At 44.7% G+C, this 17877-nt stretch overlaps 1 protein-coding gene across 1 annotated transcript in view; it reads right to left on the bottom strand.

Annotated features, from left to right (window-relative positions):
* Positions 1-17877, bottom strand: part of grip2b (glutamate receptor interacting protein 2b) — a 178830-nt gene that overhangs the window by 98267 nt on the left and 62686 nt on the right. Inside the window, exons 4-6 of the mRNA XM_041191848.1 lie at positions 13443-13588; positions 2565-2651; positions 713-788 (exon numbers count right to left, since the gene is read on the bottom strand). Coding sequence (XP_041047782.1) covers positions 713-788; positions 2565-2651; positions 13443-13588 — 309 coding nt within the window. The remainder of the gene's footprint in view (positions 1-712; positions 789-2564; positions 2652-13442; positions 13589-17877) is intronic.

The raw sequence follows: 17877 nt of genomic DNA, 5'->3' as shown, positions 1-17877 counted from the left end.
TTATAACTGCAACATTGGAGAGGGCACACGGTTTATAACTCAACATTGGAGTGGGCACAGGATTAAAATTTGCAAAATTGGGGTGGGCACAGGGTCTATAACTGCAACATTGGAGAGGGTACATGGTCTATAACTGCAACATTGGAGAGGGCACAGGGTTTATAACTGCAACATTGGCGAGGGCACAGGGTTTATAACTCAACATTGGAGAAGGCACAGGGTCTATAACTGCAACATTGGAGAGGGCACAGGGTCTACAACTGCAACATTGAGGAGGGTACAGAGTTTAAAACCACAACACTGGGGAGGGCACAGGGTTTACAAATGCCAGACTGCAAAGGGTACAGGGTTTATAACTGCAACACTGGGGAGTATCTAGAAAAGCTGGGGAGCTGTGACCCACTCGTTTTGTTCCTTAGTATGAAATCTTGTGGTGGGCTCTCTACCCTGCCCGCAGCACTGGTGAGGCTGGGATTAGAGTTTTAGGGTGCATGTGGTGAGGGGAAAGGGGGTATCACAAGTGTGGCATGTCCTTTAGTTTCCCACCTTGTAACAATTTATGGATAGCTCAAAATGATAGACTATAAAATAGCAGAAGAATGGAAGTTTGGAGTAATGATTGCAATATGGGGCAAGTACTTTGCTTCAGAAACTCAAGTTTCCAATTGTTATTCTTAACAGATATGGGAATACATAATGCAGCATTCATTACCTATCTGCAGGCCCACCATGCCTCACATGGGTCACCACCAACGCACGAGATTTGTTCCAGTCTTCATGGGCTCCACCTGCAACACAGCTTCCATTTGCTCAGAGTTTTTTTCTGCTTTAAAAACACAATCTTCTCACATCTTGGGCGGGATTTTTCATCCCCTTCCGCCACCGGGATCGTCCAGTTCCGCCAAAAGTCAATGGACTTTCAGCTGGGCTGCCAAATCTCCCACGGCGGGTTCCGGCATGACAGAGCTGGAAAATCCTAGCCCTTGTGGCCTCTCCCCGACCCATGACACAGAACATGCTGACTGAGGAGGTACGTGGGCTAGTCATCTCCACAGAAACCCCTGATGAAGTTATTTTAGCAGCAGCTCGAGTGGGAGAGGTCTGGCAGATGCTCTCTTTCTGATATCCCTCCTCTTTCTGTGAGGAAGGAACTCTGCACAGCCCTCCTGACAATGGCATGGCTGAAATCAGGAAAACGGCAACTGTGATTTTGCAGTCTACTACCCTGAGACCCAGCACAATCCCTACAGCAGAGGGGTTAATGCCCCTTCCGTAGACTCCCTCTATTTGCAAAATGTTAGCTTTGCATCAGTGGTAGCGTATTCACGACTGAATGAGAAGGTTGTGGGTTTAAGCCTCGCTTCTGGAACAATGTCAGTTTGGCTCAGGAGATAATACTCTTGCCTCAGAATCAGAAGATAGTGGGAACAAATTCCTCACCATGAGAATTTACTATGTAATCTAGGCTGACACCCCAAAGTAGTACTGACTTAGTGCTGCACAGTCAGAGGTGCCGTTTTTCAGATGAGATGTTAAACTGGGGCCTTATCTGCCCTCTCAGTGAACAATAACAACAACTTATATTTATATAGCACCTTTAATGTAATAAAACATGCCAAGGAATGTTATAAAACAAAGTATGATGCTGAACCACATAAAGAGATATGAGGTCAGATGACCAAAAGCTTGGTCAAAGAGGTAGGTTTTAAGGAGTGTCTTAAAAGAGGAAGTTTAGGCAGAGAGGAGGAGAGGTGTAGGGAGGGGATTCCAGAGCTTGGGGCCCAGGCAACTGAAAGCACGGCCACCAATGGTGGAGAGCTTAAAATTGCGGATGCAGAAGAAGCCAGAGTTAGAGGAGTGCAGGGACCAGGAAGGGATTTGAAAACAAGGATGAGAATTTTAAAATCAAGGCTTTGCTTGACCAGGAGCCAATGTAGGTCAGCAAGCGCAGGGACTGAGTACATGTTAAGACAATGGCTGTAGAGTTTTGGATGATCTCAAGTTCGGGAAGGTTTAAATGTGGGAAACCAGTCAGGGATGCATTGGAATAGTCAAGTCCAGAGACAAAGGCATGAACGTAAAATATCCCAATGGAATTATTTCAAGGAAAAGCAAGGGGCTTCTCCATGGTGTTCTGCCTGATATTTATCCCACAACAAGTAACACCAAAATAAATTTTTCTCGTTGCTATTTGTGGGACTTTGTTGTGTCACAATTTATCTGCTATGTTTCCTCCATTGTGTGGCTACACTTCAAAAATACTTCATTGGCTGTAAAGCACTTTAGAAAATTAATCCAATTTAGGAAGTCTTGAAGCTGTGAAAGGTGCTATATAAATGCAAACTCTTTCTGATTTACCTAACTATGTCATATCATGTTTCCCAAATATGTTTTCCCAAGGCACGTCCCTTTAATGGAAGGTCTTTGCTAAAATGAACGGGACCCCTGCTGATCCACAATGAACAATAATTTATCCCATTGGGCGGGCCTGGCAGTGTGAATCAGATGATCACTAAAAGCAGGAGAACCTAAGTGAAAATAGGGAAAATAATAAAATGACTAACCCCTCATCACGAAGCCAAAGCTGTTCCCTTCTTTGTAGAGTGAGATCTCAATGGTCTTTGGAATAATTTTTGAGTTGCTATCTGGAACTGGAATGAAAATATTTAAATTTTTTGTTATACAAGAGGATAGGTTACAAGGAAACGTGCTTACCTAGTCTGGTGCTGAATCGTACAGAGCATGGAGCTACTAGGTTTGATCCTTGGCCAATGCAGAGTTAGCTGATCACAGTTAGGGTAGCAGTGGAGATGTTACCTTGGGCCCTCATGTAGACTACAAAATACCTATAAAATCAGCCAGCGTTCCTTCTATTGATTGATGCCAGAAATGCACTTTTATGGATATCAGTTGAAGATAGGACCAGACTGAGTTGCGACATTGCTCTTGTTTGGCACTCAATGTCAAGGCTCACTTGAATGGCAAATTGAACGAGGTACCAGAGGATGACCAACACCTACAGAACTGTATCCAAGCTTGGGTCTGTGTCTTCAGGATACAATGGAAGGAGATATTTGTAATACATAATTACTTAGAAGTTACAACACAGAAAATGGCCCTTCTGCCCAATCTATCCAGTGTTTACCTTCTATGTGGGAAAACAGTGCTATTTATGTTATTCCATCCTGCCCCCATATCCCTTCAATCCCTATTCTTTCTTCTACCTCTCCAATCTAATGTTGAAGCTTGATATAATTTCTGCCTGAACCACTTACCCAGGAAACAAATTCCACAGCCTCACAACCTCCAGTATAACAAAGTTCCTTCTGCTCTTTGTTCTAAATCTCTTATATCTAATCTTTCATCTATGAATCTCTTATATCTAATCTTTCACCTATGGTTTCTCATTGTAGCCCAATACTAGAAATATCCACCCATCCTTTCAAAATTATAAACACTTCAATCATATCACTATGGAATCTACATTGATCGTGTGGAAGAAGACCCAACGCATCAAACTTTTCTTTGTATCTATACTTGCTCAGATGAGGCAGCATCTTAGTGAATTTGGAATACCAGACAGATACTGGTAAGTCTCTCTAACAACATCAAGGGGGAAGCAATGGTGTAGTGGTATTGTTGTGGGGCTAGTAATCCAGGGTAATGCTTCGGGGACCCCGGGTTCAAATTCTACCATGGCATAAAAAAAATCTGCAATTAAAAGTCTAATGGTGATCATGAAACCATTCTCAATTGTTGTTAAAAACCCATCTGGTTCACTAATGCCCCTTTAGGGAAATCTGTTGTCTTTACCTGGTCTGGCCTGCATGTGACTCCAGACCCACAGCAATGTGGTTCATTCTTACATACCCTCAGTCATATCAAACCGTCACAAATAAAGGAATGAAACTGGATTGACCCAGGCACTGAAAACGACAATGGCGTTCTCAGCCCTGCTGACCCTGCAAAGTCCTCCTTATTAACATTTGGGGGTTAGTGTCAAAAAAATCGGGAAAGCTGTCTCACAGACTAGTCAAGAAAAGTCATAGTCATCCTCATGGAATCATATCTTCACTCCCTCCATTACCGATGCACAATAGCAGCAGTGTGTACCACCTACAAGATGCACTGCAGGAATTCATCAAGCCTCCTTTGATAGCACCTTCCAAACCCATGACCACTACCATCTAGAAGGACAAGGCAGCAGATAGATGGGAACACCACCACCAACAAGTTCCCCTCCAAGTCACTCACCATCCTGACTTGGAAGTATTATTGCTGTTCCTTCACTGTCGCTGGGTCAAAATCCTGGAACTCCCTTCCCAACAGCACTACACCACATGGACTGCAGCAGGTCAAGAAGGCAGCTCTCCATCACCTTCTTAAGGACAACTAGGGATGGGCACTAAATGCTGGCCCAGCCAACAAAGCCCACATCCCATGAATGGATTTTAAAAAAAGTCTCTCTCCCTTAACTTAAATAATGAATAATTAAGTGCCCTGAAGCCAATCCCTACGTCCTGTATAAAAGCAAAAAACTGCAGATGCTGGAAATCCAAAACAAAAACAAAAATACCTGGAAAAATTCAGCAGGTCTGGCAGCATCTACGGAGAGGAACAGAGTTAATGTTTCGAGTCCGTATGACTCTTCAACAGAACTAAGGGAAAATAGAAAAGAGGTGAAATATAAGCTGGTTTATGAGGCCGGGGGGGTGAGTGTAGAGCTGGATAGAGGGCCAGTGATAGGTAGAGATAGCCAAAAGATGTCATAGACAAAAGGACAAAGAGGTGTTGAAGGTGGTGACATTATCTAAGGAATATGCTAATTAAGGGTAGAAAGCAGGACAAGCAAAGTACAGATAGCCCAAATGGGGGTGGGGTGGGGTGAAGGAAACAAAATGGGCTAAAAGGTAGAGATAAAACAATGGATGGAAATACATTTAAAAATAATGGAAATAGGTGGGAAAAGAAAAAATCTATATAAATTATTGGAAAAAGGCCGGGGGGGGAGGTCAGAAGGGGGGTGAAGATGGAGGAGAGAGCTAATGATCTAAAATTGTTGAACTCAATATTCAGTCCGGAAGGCTGTAAAATACCTAGTCAGAAGATGAGGTGCTGTTCCTCCAGTTTGCGTTGAGCTTCACTGGAACAATGCAGCAGGCCAAGGACAGACATGTGGGCATGAGAGCAGGGTGGAGTGTTGAAATGGCAAGCAACAGGGAGGTCTGAGTGATGCTTGCAGACAGACCGAAGGTGTTCTGCAAAGCAGTCACCCAGTCTGTGTTTGGTCTCTCCAACGTAGAGGAAACCGCATTGGGAGCAACGAATGCAGTAGACTAAATTGAGGGAAGTGCAAGTGAAATGCTGCTTCACTTGAAAGGAGTGTTTGGGCCCTTGGACGGTGAGGAAAGGGGAAGTAAATAGGCAGGTGTTGCACCTTCTGCGGTTGCATGGGAAGGTGCCGTGGGAGGGGGTTGAGGTGTAGGGGGTGATGGAGGAGTGGACCAGGGTGTCCTGGAGGGAACAATCCCTGCGGAATGCCGCCGGGGGGGGTGAAGGGAAGATGTGTTTGGTGGTGGCATCATGCTGGAGTTGGCCCTACGTCCTGTACCTGCTTTAAATCAGGGCAGCAAGGAGACAGATCTATGTCTCATCAGAGATGGTGGCATAGTGGTAATGTCACTGGATTAGTAATCCAGAGGGCCAGGCTAATGCTCTGGGAACATGGGTTCAAATCCCATTATGGCAGTTGGTGCAATTAAAATTCAATTAATAAATCTGGAATATAAAACTAGTCTCAGTATCAGTGACCATGAAACTATCATTTATTGTTGTAAAAACTCATTTGGTTCCCTTCCTAAAAGGAAGGAAATCTGCCGTCCTTACCTGGTCTGGCCTATATGTGACTCGAGACCCACAGCAATGTAGTTTGATTCTTAACGGCCCTCTAAAATGGCCCAGCAAGCCACCCAGTTTAAGGGCAATTAGGGATGGGCAACAAATGCTGGTCTTGCTAGTGACGTCCACATCCCATGAAAAAATAAAGGAAAAATCCAGTGAAGGAATGGGCTATGTGTGCTTAAAATGCTGCTCGGACAGGCAAAATCCATATTACCCAATTCCAATCAGTCACTTTTCATTTAGAATAGACCATTTCCACATTTATTGAAGAAGTGATCCCATACAATGCTTTCACATTGTCCATTTCTCAATGTGTGATCTGGCTTTTCATTCAAAATGGGACGTTTTTTTCCATGTATTGTAGATGCATTTCTATTCTGCCTTGATGTTTTGCGCAGTGAGTTTTTCAGTGCAAGATCTGGAATTGCACTTTTAGGGCCAGCCCATTTGGTCCCGGTGCCAGATTTTCATCAAGCCAACTAAATGTTCCCTGCAGATGTTTGTCCAGGATTCTCAGACACAAGTATGGCTCCAGCAGGTCCATTCTTCACAAGCCTCAAATAAATACCACTGGTCAATGATGGGATGAGCTGGCCTCACTAACTCAGGTTTACAAATTCCTACCTCATAATTATAGAACCCACTTCAACCAACTTGCTCTTGAGATTGTCATTGCCCTGCAGCTCAGACAGTTCCAGTTGGGTCCCATGTCATCCACAGTGAAAGCATTCAAATACCTCCAGCTTCACAGTGCTGCTGGGGAAACCTTTGAAGCCACAACCCTGTCCTATCAAAGTGAAAGAGGCAGTCAACCTAGCACCTGAATGGAGAAGTGAAAGCTCAACACAAGCTTTTAAATCATGGGAGCTCAGTTTTGGAAATTACATACGAACATACGAAATAGAAGCAGGTGTAGGCCATTCAGCCCCTCTAGCCTGCTCCACCATTCAATAAGATCATGGCTGATCTGTTTGTGTTTCAAATTCAACATTCCCCATCTACCCCAGATAACCTTTGATTTCCTTTCCTAACAAGAATCTATCTACTTAAAAATATTCAGTGACCCCGTTTGCACCACCTTCTGAGGTAGAGAGTTCCAAAGTCACACAACCCGCTGAGAGAAAAAAATCTTTCCTCATCCCTGTCCTAAAAGGACAACTCCTAATTTTAAAATGTGCCCCCTAGTTCTTGACTCACCCACAAGAGGAAACATCCTTTCCACAAGCACCTTGTCAATACCACTCAGGATCTTATATACAACAGTCAAGTCACCCCTCATTCTTCTAAACTCCAGTGGAAACAAGCCCAGCCTGTCTAACCTTTCCTCATAAGACAACCCACTCATTTCATATATCGTTCTAGTAAACCTCCTCTGAACTACCTCCAACACCTTCCTTAAATAAGGAGACCAAAACTGCAGATGGTATTTGAGGTCTGGTTTCATAACTGAAGCATAACATCCTTACTTTTGCTGCAAAAAGAGACATGTCAAAGCTTTTCATCTTGCACTCAGAAGGACACTTCACAAGAAAACCAATATAAGGGGAAAACAACAACTTACACTGTGTGAGAAGAGAGTGCTAGAGGCGTTGCCATGGAGAATGCACCAATTGATGGTGACTGACAGTTAACTGCCCAGCATTTATTGAAATTTAAACCAGGAAGCTTGACCCTGATTGGTCAAGGCATTGCCCTGAGGAATGAGCCAACAAATGGCTGTCACTTATTTTGTTTAGCTGAAACAGGCGCAATGTGTGTACATGTTATTTCTGTCTGCGAAGGACAGGGCCTGTGTGTTAATATATGTAGCTTCCAGTACATGCAAATGTGCCACACTGCGAGCCCGACTGACAAACTTAAATTGGTTGTCAGCGTAATTCTTAGCACACTGAGGATTAATTAGCAAATATAAAAACAAAAAACTGCGGATGCTGGAAATCCAAAACAAAAACAGAATTACTGGAAAAACTCAGCAGGTCTGGCAGCATCGGCGGAGAAGAAAAGAGTTGACGTTTCGAGTCCTGAAGGGTCATGAGGACTCGAAACGTCAACTCTTTTCTTCTCCGCCGATGCTGCCAGACCTGCTGAGTTTTTCCAGGTAATTCTGTTTTTGTTTTTTATTAATTAGCAAATGTTGTCCAATCGTAGAATCAGATCCAATTTTGGACACTGTGTTTTGAGTTTTGCAAGCACGGGCTGCTTGGGTACAATCTGTACCCTGCCCGTTGCGAAAAGTGGCTGGGACATGCTGTTTGATATGATCTGCCACTCTTTGGGACGCAAAGCCTACATACCTATCATCACACTGGCACTGAAATTCATATACCACATTCCTCATTTGTGTGATAGGCAGAACTTCTTTTTGGCTTGACGGCAGCATCCTGTTAGTGGCGAATACTACTCGTGTTGTTACTGCATAGCAGCAGCAAGAAATAGCTAGATTCACCTGTTGCTCAAATTTTTGAGATACCTTGTCCTTCTAGGGTAATCTGAGGTAGACTTGGCACTTTTCAGGGCTGAAAGTGATGGCCTTAGGCCTGTTCATGAGTCTGTGTGACCTACAGTGCAAAATGATCTGATCAGGGTAGCCATTATCCTGCAGGATGCCTTTGATGTGCCCTATTTCAGCATCAAGCTTGTACGGTGAGCAAATGACTCAGGCCCTATTTACAAGGTTGCCGATAAGAGCAATCTTATAGCGTGTGGAACTGTAAGAATCACAGCGGGTATATTAAACAGTGAAGGTTTATTCTTGCAAAGTGTTCTGATGAGTGCATTCCATTAGCCTTCTTGATTATATGATGTATCTGCATACTAACATTTTGTGACTCATGCATTAGAACACCAAGATCCCTCTGCACTTTTCATGGGATGTGGAAATTGTACGCAAAGCTAAAATGTTCTGTCAGGACATGGGCCGGAATTTTCCGCCCCTGTTGGCGTTGGGCATCATGGCGGGCATGAGCGGACAATATGGCAAAATCCGAGCCTGCCCACCAGCAAGCTGGCGTGTTCCCCAACAGTGCATAATTAATGAGGCGGGGCAGGCTGGGTATGGGATGATACAGCACAAAAAGCCACCATTGTCGCCGGTGGGTAAAACATCCTTTATCCCGTCTGCTACCACATTTAGTGCAAATCTGGGGTGATTCCACCCATGGTCTTAGTTAGACCCCTACTAAATCTTCTTGTTCAGAAAGCTCAGCTAATCTCTGAAGTCCCAGCAGCCATTGTCAGGGACATTTGTATTCTGTGACAAGGTGGATTTCATAATTTAGCTCGAAGAATCACTTGAGTTTCAGGCCACATTGGAGCCAGTGGACATTATCCTAGGACAACAGGTTCTTACCTTTGGGGGTATAACTCCTCCAGCATTGTGTTGGGTGTTTAGCAAAGTCCCACTGATTACCACCTATCACCGTCCCTCAACTCAGTGCTCCTCCATGTTGAACACCACTTGGAAGAAGCACTCAGAACTCCAAAGACACAGAATGTATTCTGGGTGGGGGACTTCAATGTCCATCATCTAGAGTGGCTCAGTAGCACCACTACTGACCGAGCTGACTGAGTTCTGAAGGACATATCTGCCAGACTGGGCCTGTGGCAGATGTTGAGAGAACCATCACAGACTGGGTCTGCAGCTCGTGGTGAGGAAACGAACAATAGGGAAAAACATACTTGACCTCATCCTCACCAACCTGCCTGCCACAGATGCATCTGTCCATGACAGTATCAGTAGGAGTGACCACTGCACAGTCCTTGTGGAGACGAAGTCCCGCCTTCACACTGAGGAAACCCTCCATCGTATCATGTGGCACTACCGCCGTGCCAAATGGGATAGATTTCAAACAGATCTAGCAACTCAAGACAGGACATCCATGAGATGCAGTGGGCCATCAGCAGCAGCAGAATTGTACTCAAACACAATCTGTAACCTCATTGACTGGCATATCCCCGACTCTGCCATTATCACCAAGCCAGGGGATCAACCCTGGTTCAATGAAGTGTGTAGGAGGACATGCCAGGAGCAGCACCGAGCATCCCTAAAAATGAGGTGTCAACCTGGTGAAGTTATGACACAGGACTACTTGCGTGCCAAGCAGCAAGTGATAATCAGAGCTAAGTAATCCCACAACCAACGGATCAGATCAAAGCTCTGCAGTCCTGCCACGTCGCGAATGGTGGTGACAATTAAACAACTCACTGGAGGAGGAGGCTCCAAAAACATCCTCATTCTAAATGATGGGTGGGAGGGGTTGCCAGCACGTCAGTGCAAAAACAAAGCTGAAGTGCCTTGCAACGACCTTCAGCCAAAGTTTCTGAGTGGATGATCCATCTTGGGCTTGTCCTGTGGTACATCTGTCTACTCTCAATCATCAGTAAAGTTATGGAAGGTGTCGCTGACAACGCTGTCAAGCAGCACTTACTCACCAACAACCTGCTCACAGGTGCTTAGTTTGGGTTCCACCAGAGACACTTGCCTCGGTCTAAATATGAACAAAATAGCTGAATTCCAGAGGTGAGAGTGACTGCCCTTGGCATCAAGGCAGCATTTGACCAGGTATGGCCTCGAGGAGTCCCGGCAAAATTGATGCCAATGGGAATCAGAGGGAAAATTCTCCACTGTTTGGAGTCATACCTAGCACAAAGGATGATGGTTCTGGTTGTTGGAGGTCAATCATCTCAGCCCAGGGACATTGCTATAGGAGTGCCTCAAGATGCTACTTTATCAATGACCTTCCTCCCATCATAAGGTCAGAAGTTCACTGCAACTCCTCAAATGTTGGTCCAGTCTGTGACTGCATGCAGCAAGAATTGGACAGCACTTGGGTTTGGGCTGCTTAGTGTCAAATAACATTCGCACTACTCAAGTACTAGGCAATGGCCATCTCCAATGAGGGAGGGTCTAACCGCCAATCCATGATATTTAACGGCATTAATGTCATCGAAACCCCACCATCAACTCCTGGAGGTCATCACTGACCAGAAAGTTAACTGAACTAGTTACATAAATATAGTGCCTCCAAGAGCAGGTCAGCGTCTGGGAATTCTACAGTGAGTGGCTTACCTCCAGACTCCCCAAATCCTGTCTACCATCTACTAGGCACAAGTCAGGGGTATGCTGGCCTAGTCAATGATGCCCACATCCCTTGAATGAATAAAAAAGAGATTTGGAAACAGGTGGGGATTGAAGACTTCTGCACAAATGAAGTTGACGGTTTGCAGTACTGTTTCCATGGCTGACTTAGATGAGTGACTCTAGCTACCAGAATTCCTTGGTGCAGAATGCAGAGGCTGCCAAGCTAGACCTGGACTCCTGTAACACAAAGGACAATGGTGAATTCAATGCTATCACTAATGGTGGACAACAACAGCACAGAAAACAGCAAAAGGGAGTGCATACCTTCATTTACCATCTCCTTCTCATCGGGTGCCTCTTCCTGGACCACTTCCTTGGCCAGCAAGCTTGGCTTAACCCGCTTTCAGGTGTGCCACTGTCTCAGGCAAGAAATCACATTCTGTAAACAACTCCTATGACTGCTTGTCACTATGGAAATTCTTTCATAATTTAGGGTGCTTTATTACCTTTTGTGGTTCCCTGTAAGCTTTTCCATAGCAGTGAGTTCCTCCGCTACACTGAAGGAGTAATTGACTCCACCCACAGATATGAGCAGCAGGTCAGTGCTTGCAGTGTTGGTGCTTTCTTCCAGAGGCAGGTTGGACCACATCAAACACTGGGCCTCTCCAACTGGTTTGCTCTGCAACACTCTTGGACAAATGTTCCACTCTCCGCTGCATTGTGTTCAATGGTTAACTAAGGTGGGTGAAGGGCTCTACTTTGCTGGGCAGTTTTAGCAATACCTTCACTTCACAAAAGAGCCTTTTATCTCCACCAATGAGGAAGAAAACCATTTTCCAGCATTCAGAGAGCAACTTTTCCCAATGCTCCCAACCTGGAAAGATCAAAAAGCTGAAACCAACAGCAGAAGAAATACACTTTAAGCTCCAAATCATGAAAACAGAAAATAATTTGGTGGCTCTGCGAATCCAACATCCAGATAATTGCGGTTCATGTGTAGGATATCACCCATGGGTCATGACTTAAACCTTGTGATTGAAGTCATGTGTGATGAAGAAGTAAGAAATCACAGTTCAATCAAACAATTGTTTCTTTTGGAACTTGCTCTACTTTTTCATAAACTGACGGTGATGAGTGTACATGCTTTATTCTCACTCAGCTGGTCACTGTTAGGAGATTGCATTAGATGAAACACTAGCCACCAAAATGCTGCGCAGTCTCCTTAATAAATGCGAGCAGACATTTTAATTGGCCAGCACTGCTTGGTGAGCTTCCGGTTGGCCATTCCTAATGCTTGCAGCAACTACTTTACCAAGAAGGGATCTTGAGTTAAATGTGGGAAAAACCAACATTGCACCTTGGCCTCCTGGAAGGATCTTTTGCTTCTAAAGTATCCAGGGAAAATTGATTCCATAATATCTCTGCCTTTCCGTCTCTCACTCTGATTCTCTCTCTGTCTCTCTCTCCGGTTCTCTTTCTGTCTGTCCATCTATCGCTCTCTATGATTCTCTCTCTGTCCGTCTCTCTCTCTCCATGATTCTCTCTAACCATGTCCGGCCGTCTCTCTCTCCCCCTCTGATTCACTCCCTGTTCTCTCTCTCTCTCCATCTCTAGGGGTAATTTTGATTTAGTAACAGTAAAGAGGAATTAGAACATGATTCAACCTTTTTGCCCACTGCGTTGTCAAGCTCTCTGAAGCTAGCCAGAGCATGGATAGCATACAAAGTAAATCTCACTCCACAAGGCCCATCAAACATTCCCAGGGCAGGTACAGCACGGGGTTAGATACAGAGTAAAGCTCCCTCTACACTGTCCCCATCAAACATTCCCAGGTTAGATACAAAATGAGTTAGAAACATTGAAATAACATCAACAAGAAGTTCTTCATGGCACAGTAAGGTGCTTTTTTCCCATGTATGGACTGGATAGAATGCTGACTATAACATCCCTATGTAAAATGCGTTTGGTCATTATCAACCTGATTATTAGCGGACAAGGGCTAACAGTAAAAAAAAGTGTCAATTCCACCTCAATTGATGGTGACTTTTGAGACAGCATTCACAGAGAAAGGCTGGTGTGAGAAATGGAAAACTGACACTGCTAGAGTGCGGCTAGTACTCAGGAACACTGGGATTAAGTGGGGATCTGAATCTGTCTGGTGATTTTGAGTAGTGGTCTTTTTGTAAGGTTGAGACTGAGACATAATATTAGGAAGAATGGAGAAAACATTATTGTGTATCTAACCATGCTATACCTGACTTGAGGGTTGCCAAGGTTGACACTAATCCCTGCAAAAGGGTGTGTTTCATTCCCCCCATCCAAAAAAAAATCCCTCACTTCAATCAACATAAAAAATAGTAAAGGCACGATCATACGTCCATGGTTTGTAGCCCTTATCCAGATCATTCTGGCCAGTCTTTACTTAAAGAAAAGTTACTCAGAAGGTTTATGAGTTTCTTACCAACAGGAGGGAGCTCATACTCCACTTCAAGGACCACCCGTTCTCCCACGTTCTTCAGGAGGCTGATTATCTCATTGTGCCGTAGTTTGGTCAGGTTAATCCCATTAACGGACTTGATATAATCTCCAATATTCAATTGGTCGCTCCTACAAGGAGGAAGTGGACCAATGAATGAAAGATAATCCAGACTGGTCAAAAAACCTGAAAGATGCATCTTCTGCACAGGATTGCTCCTTTTGGGGGACTGATGAAACTCCGTCTTTTTAAATCCTTTTGCACAATTGTCTTCCGCCTGGCATCACTCTAGGACCAGCCCTGTCTTCTGCCAATGCCACTGTGAAACCAGCCTGAGAGGGCCTGTGTTCTATGTGGAGAAAGTAGCCAAAAACTCCAACTGGTATCCCTTTTTATCAAGTATCAGCCCAGTAAGGCAAGGATTGTGACCACAAAACTTTATTCTATCTCCCTGTGAGAGGGTCACTCCCAGAGGCACCCCTAATCGAACCCAAACCATAAATGATGGAAATCAGGGGTCTCCTCCCTACAATCCCACAATTTTGGTGGGGCCATTGCAGCCCTGAGGCCAAGGTACACCATTGCAAAGATCTCTGATGGCCCTGCATTCAATAATAAAGACCAACCCCATAAGGCAGCCATAATGTGAACAGGAGTGCATGTTTATAATAATGGCAAAATAGTGTGGGTGCTGGAAATCTGAAATATAAATAGAAAATGCTGGAGACACTCAGCAGGGCAGGCAGAATCTGTGCAGTGAGTAGCAGATTTAATGATCCAGGTCGATGACACTTTGTCAGAACTAGGTACGACCCCAGAAACATTGGAGGAGTGGGAATGTTCTCATGCCCATGGAGGTGAGTTTGGAGGTGGATGGGGGATGTTGGCCTGGAAAATCATGAAAAAAGGCAGCGAGACGGTTCTCTGCCTTATCCTTACCTCTTCCTGCTTTACCCAGAGGCAATTTGTGCGCAAACATCAGCAACCCATCCAGCAGCCAATCAATAAATGACCACTCATTTTCTCTGGCCAATGGGATTTTACCAGTGTCTGTAACTCAATCGTCAACTCACAGGAGGTGAGTGTGCAGTGGGAGGTCAGAATGGCATGGAAATGACAGGTGATCTGAAGGTCAAAACAGTGAAATGGCAAGCCTGAGTCCATCCATAGACAGAGACTTTCCATTGCATGATTATCTCATTGAGACTACTGTCATGGATAGTGCTTAAGGGATGCAGAAATGGCTGCCGCTTCCTTCAGCCTCTTTTATACATTTATTCCTCCCTCCCATCCTTCCCTCTCCCCCTCCCTCCCCTTGCCCCTCCCTATTGCTCCTCCCTTCATCTCCTTCCCCTTGCCCCTCCTTCCCCTTGCCCATCCCCCTCCTCCACCTCCCTCTCCTCCTCCCTCTTGTGCCATTCACCTCAGAACACTCTCACCACAGCCACAGTAAAGGCTGCTGGCCTCCTGTTAAATCACGCTCCTCTATGGCTTGCTGAACCTAATTGGACGGCAATACCACATGTGGGTTCTTAATTGGATGGCTTCTGATCTGGAATATTGAACTGCAAGTTGCGTCACTCTCGTTTCCAGGTTACAGACCTGGAGATAAAGCTGCCTCCTGTTTACAAACTAAGGTGGCAAAATTCAACCTATTAACTCTTTCTCTCTCTACAGACTCTGCCTGACATGCTGAGTGTTTCCAACCTTTTTGGTGTTCATTTGGGTCTTAACTGTCTGGACAGTTGTAGGGTGCCCAGTGTCACTTTCTTCAGTTTAGCTTATGTCCCGCAAGCCCTCATGTGATTTCCTTTCACTTTGGAAAGTGCTAGAATTAAGCATTATGGACCCAATTTTAACTCCACAGAAGTCGATGGGTTTTGAATGAGTTAAAATCTTGCCCATTGTGCCAGAACGTGGCTTTGACTATAAACTATTAAACACATTCATCATTAGAAAAGAAAGGAGTAAATAAAAAACCTACAATAATATACAGTTTTAACCATTTCTCCTCATGAACCATCACATTTCCTCAGTATGAAACTGGAACCAAGGACCTTGCCATGACTTTACCATGGTTCCTCACTGTGAAACATTCTCTGTAATGGCCTCCCTCAGAAGTAAGACTATCAAAATAGTTAACTCTGCTCTTGAAATGTGACTTAAATGCTTCCATGTTAACCAGCTGGAAATGTTTCCCATTTCACAGACACAGTGGAATCCTTTGCAAGGTGTTCTTCATTTAGTTACCTGAAATAAAGTTAATCATTATGTTCAATATGGCACAGGGAATCTGTGCTGGCACCACATGGTTACACAGGATGCTGGACTGCCAATGCATGGAAGGTGAACCTGCACAGAATTGCTCACATTCATCACAACAGCAGGATCCTAGCTCATCCTCTCCACCAGAGGTAACTCTGTGGGTCCTCAGGCCTGGGAGAAGATCTCCAGCCTTCCCTGTTACATTTGGAAATCTCGGTGTGCAGGCCAGAGTGAAGATCTCCAGCCTTCCCTTTGGGGTTTGGCTAACTCTGGACAGACAACTAAGAAGAAATGAATGAATGTGTTGCAGCCGTTTTGCTCAACAAAATGAAGTGAACTTGCCTGATGAGGCACTGACAGAATATCGACAGAGACCATTCATCAGTCGATGTATCTGAGAAATGTTCTCACACACTCTTTAAAGGGAGAATCTGATGATCATCAAAGCACGTCCAAAAAATCGATACATTAACACACACAGATCTTGCATTCATAAAGCTCCCTTCACCACCACAGGAGCGGCTTCACAGCCAACAAGCTTCTGTCACGGAGGCAAAAGTGATGGCAAATTTGCACACTTCACGTTTCTCATGAACCAGGAAATCAGATAAATCACCAGGTCGTCTGTTTAAGGTATTGGTTAGGGGGTAAAATTGGCCAGGATACCATGGAGAACTTCTCTGCTCTTCATTGTGTTAAACAGTGAACAGGAATTACTGAGGCAGGAGAAGGGGTGCTCCATTTACAAGCATCATTGAAAATTCAGGATGGGATCTCATTCAAATGGGTCAATGAGTAAATTGACTGGCTTGTCTGGTATTGAACCATTTGGATCATAGGTCATGATCTGTGCTGAATTGATTGAGCTTATGAGGGACAGCAGTGAAAGGAGGACGTTAATTAGCTTTAGGCTCGATAGAACAGAAATGGGGGGGAGTAATCATCTTGATTGTGACTGTTACTTATTGCCCCTTATGGGTATGTGTGGGGGATCCAAGAGCATGTTCAGACCATTCAGCCCCTTGAGCCTGTTCCAGCATTCAGTTAGATCAGGGCTGATCTGCACCTCAAATCCATTCCAAACCAATGACCTCTACCACCTCAAAGGAGTTGCATGGGAACACCACCACCTGGAAGTTCTGCTCCAAGTCACTCACTAACCTGACTTGGAAATATATCGCAATTCCTTCACTGTCGCTGGGTCAATATCCTGGAACTCCCTCCCTAACAGCACTCTGGGTGTACCTACACCACATGGACTGCAGAGGTTCAAGAAGGTGGCTTCTTGGGCAATTAGAAATGGGCAATAAATGCTGGCCCAGCCAGTGACACTCACATTCTGTGAAATAATTTTTAAGAACGGTCATTGGGAAAGATCACCATTAGAATCTGAACTCTCAACTCTAGGAGTAATGGTGGAGAAAAATGGAGGGACAATCTAAAACAGGATTTGGCTTAGCTCCATCCGACTGTGGCAGTAAGGACTTATAAAATCAAGCAAGTATTTAATTAAATTCAATGTTTTTTCTTAAATGATAAATTGATTAACTCTCAAGGAATTCTTGTTTCAGCAAATCCAGTTCTCAGAACATAGTGGCAGAGGGAAAGGAGATTGGGCCAGAGTTCCCCTGCACTAATCAAAATACTTTTATATTGTTGGCTGCGCAACAGCAATAAACTACCTGAATATTGCTCAACACTCCTAGGAAGCCAAGCGTGTATCAGGCATTCTCAGGGAACAAGTAATCTGTCAGTTTACAGAAGGAGTGTGTGATTGGAGGATTTCTGCTTTGTTTTGTTATTTTATTCCGGCTTCTGATTTCTTCCCCTTCTAAGCCATAGGTGCCCACTCCTCCCATGGTACAGTTCACCCAGTGCCCACTCCTCCCATGGTACAGTTCACCAGTGCCCACTCCTCTTGTGGTACAGTTCACCCAGTGCCCACTCCTCCCATGGTACAGGTCACCCAGTGCCCACTCCTCCCATGGTAAAGGTCACCCAGTGCCCAGTCCTCTTGCGGTACAATTCACCCAGTGCCCACTCCTCTTGCAGTACAATTCACCCAGTGCCCACTCCTCCCGTGGTACAGTTCACCCAGTGCCCACTCCTCCCGTGGTACAGTTCACCCAGTGCCCACTCCTCTTGTGGTACAGTT

This window comes from Carcharodon carcharias, chromosome 7 (assembly GCF_017639515.1).
Source record: "Carcharodon carcharias isolate sCarCar2 chromosome 7, sCarCar2.pri, whole genome shotgun sequence".
Taxonomy (NCBI): Eukaryota; Metazoa; Chordata; class Chondrichthyes; order Lamniformes; family Lamnidae; genus Carcharodon; species Carcharodon carcharias.
The sequence above is the reverse complement of the archived record's forward strand: the minus strand, read 5'-3'. Positions and strand labels throughout refer to the sequence as shown.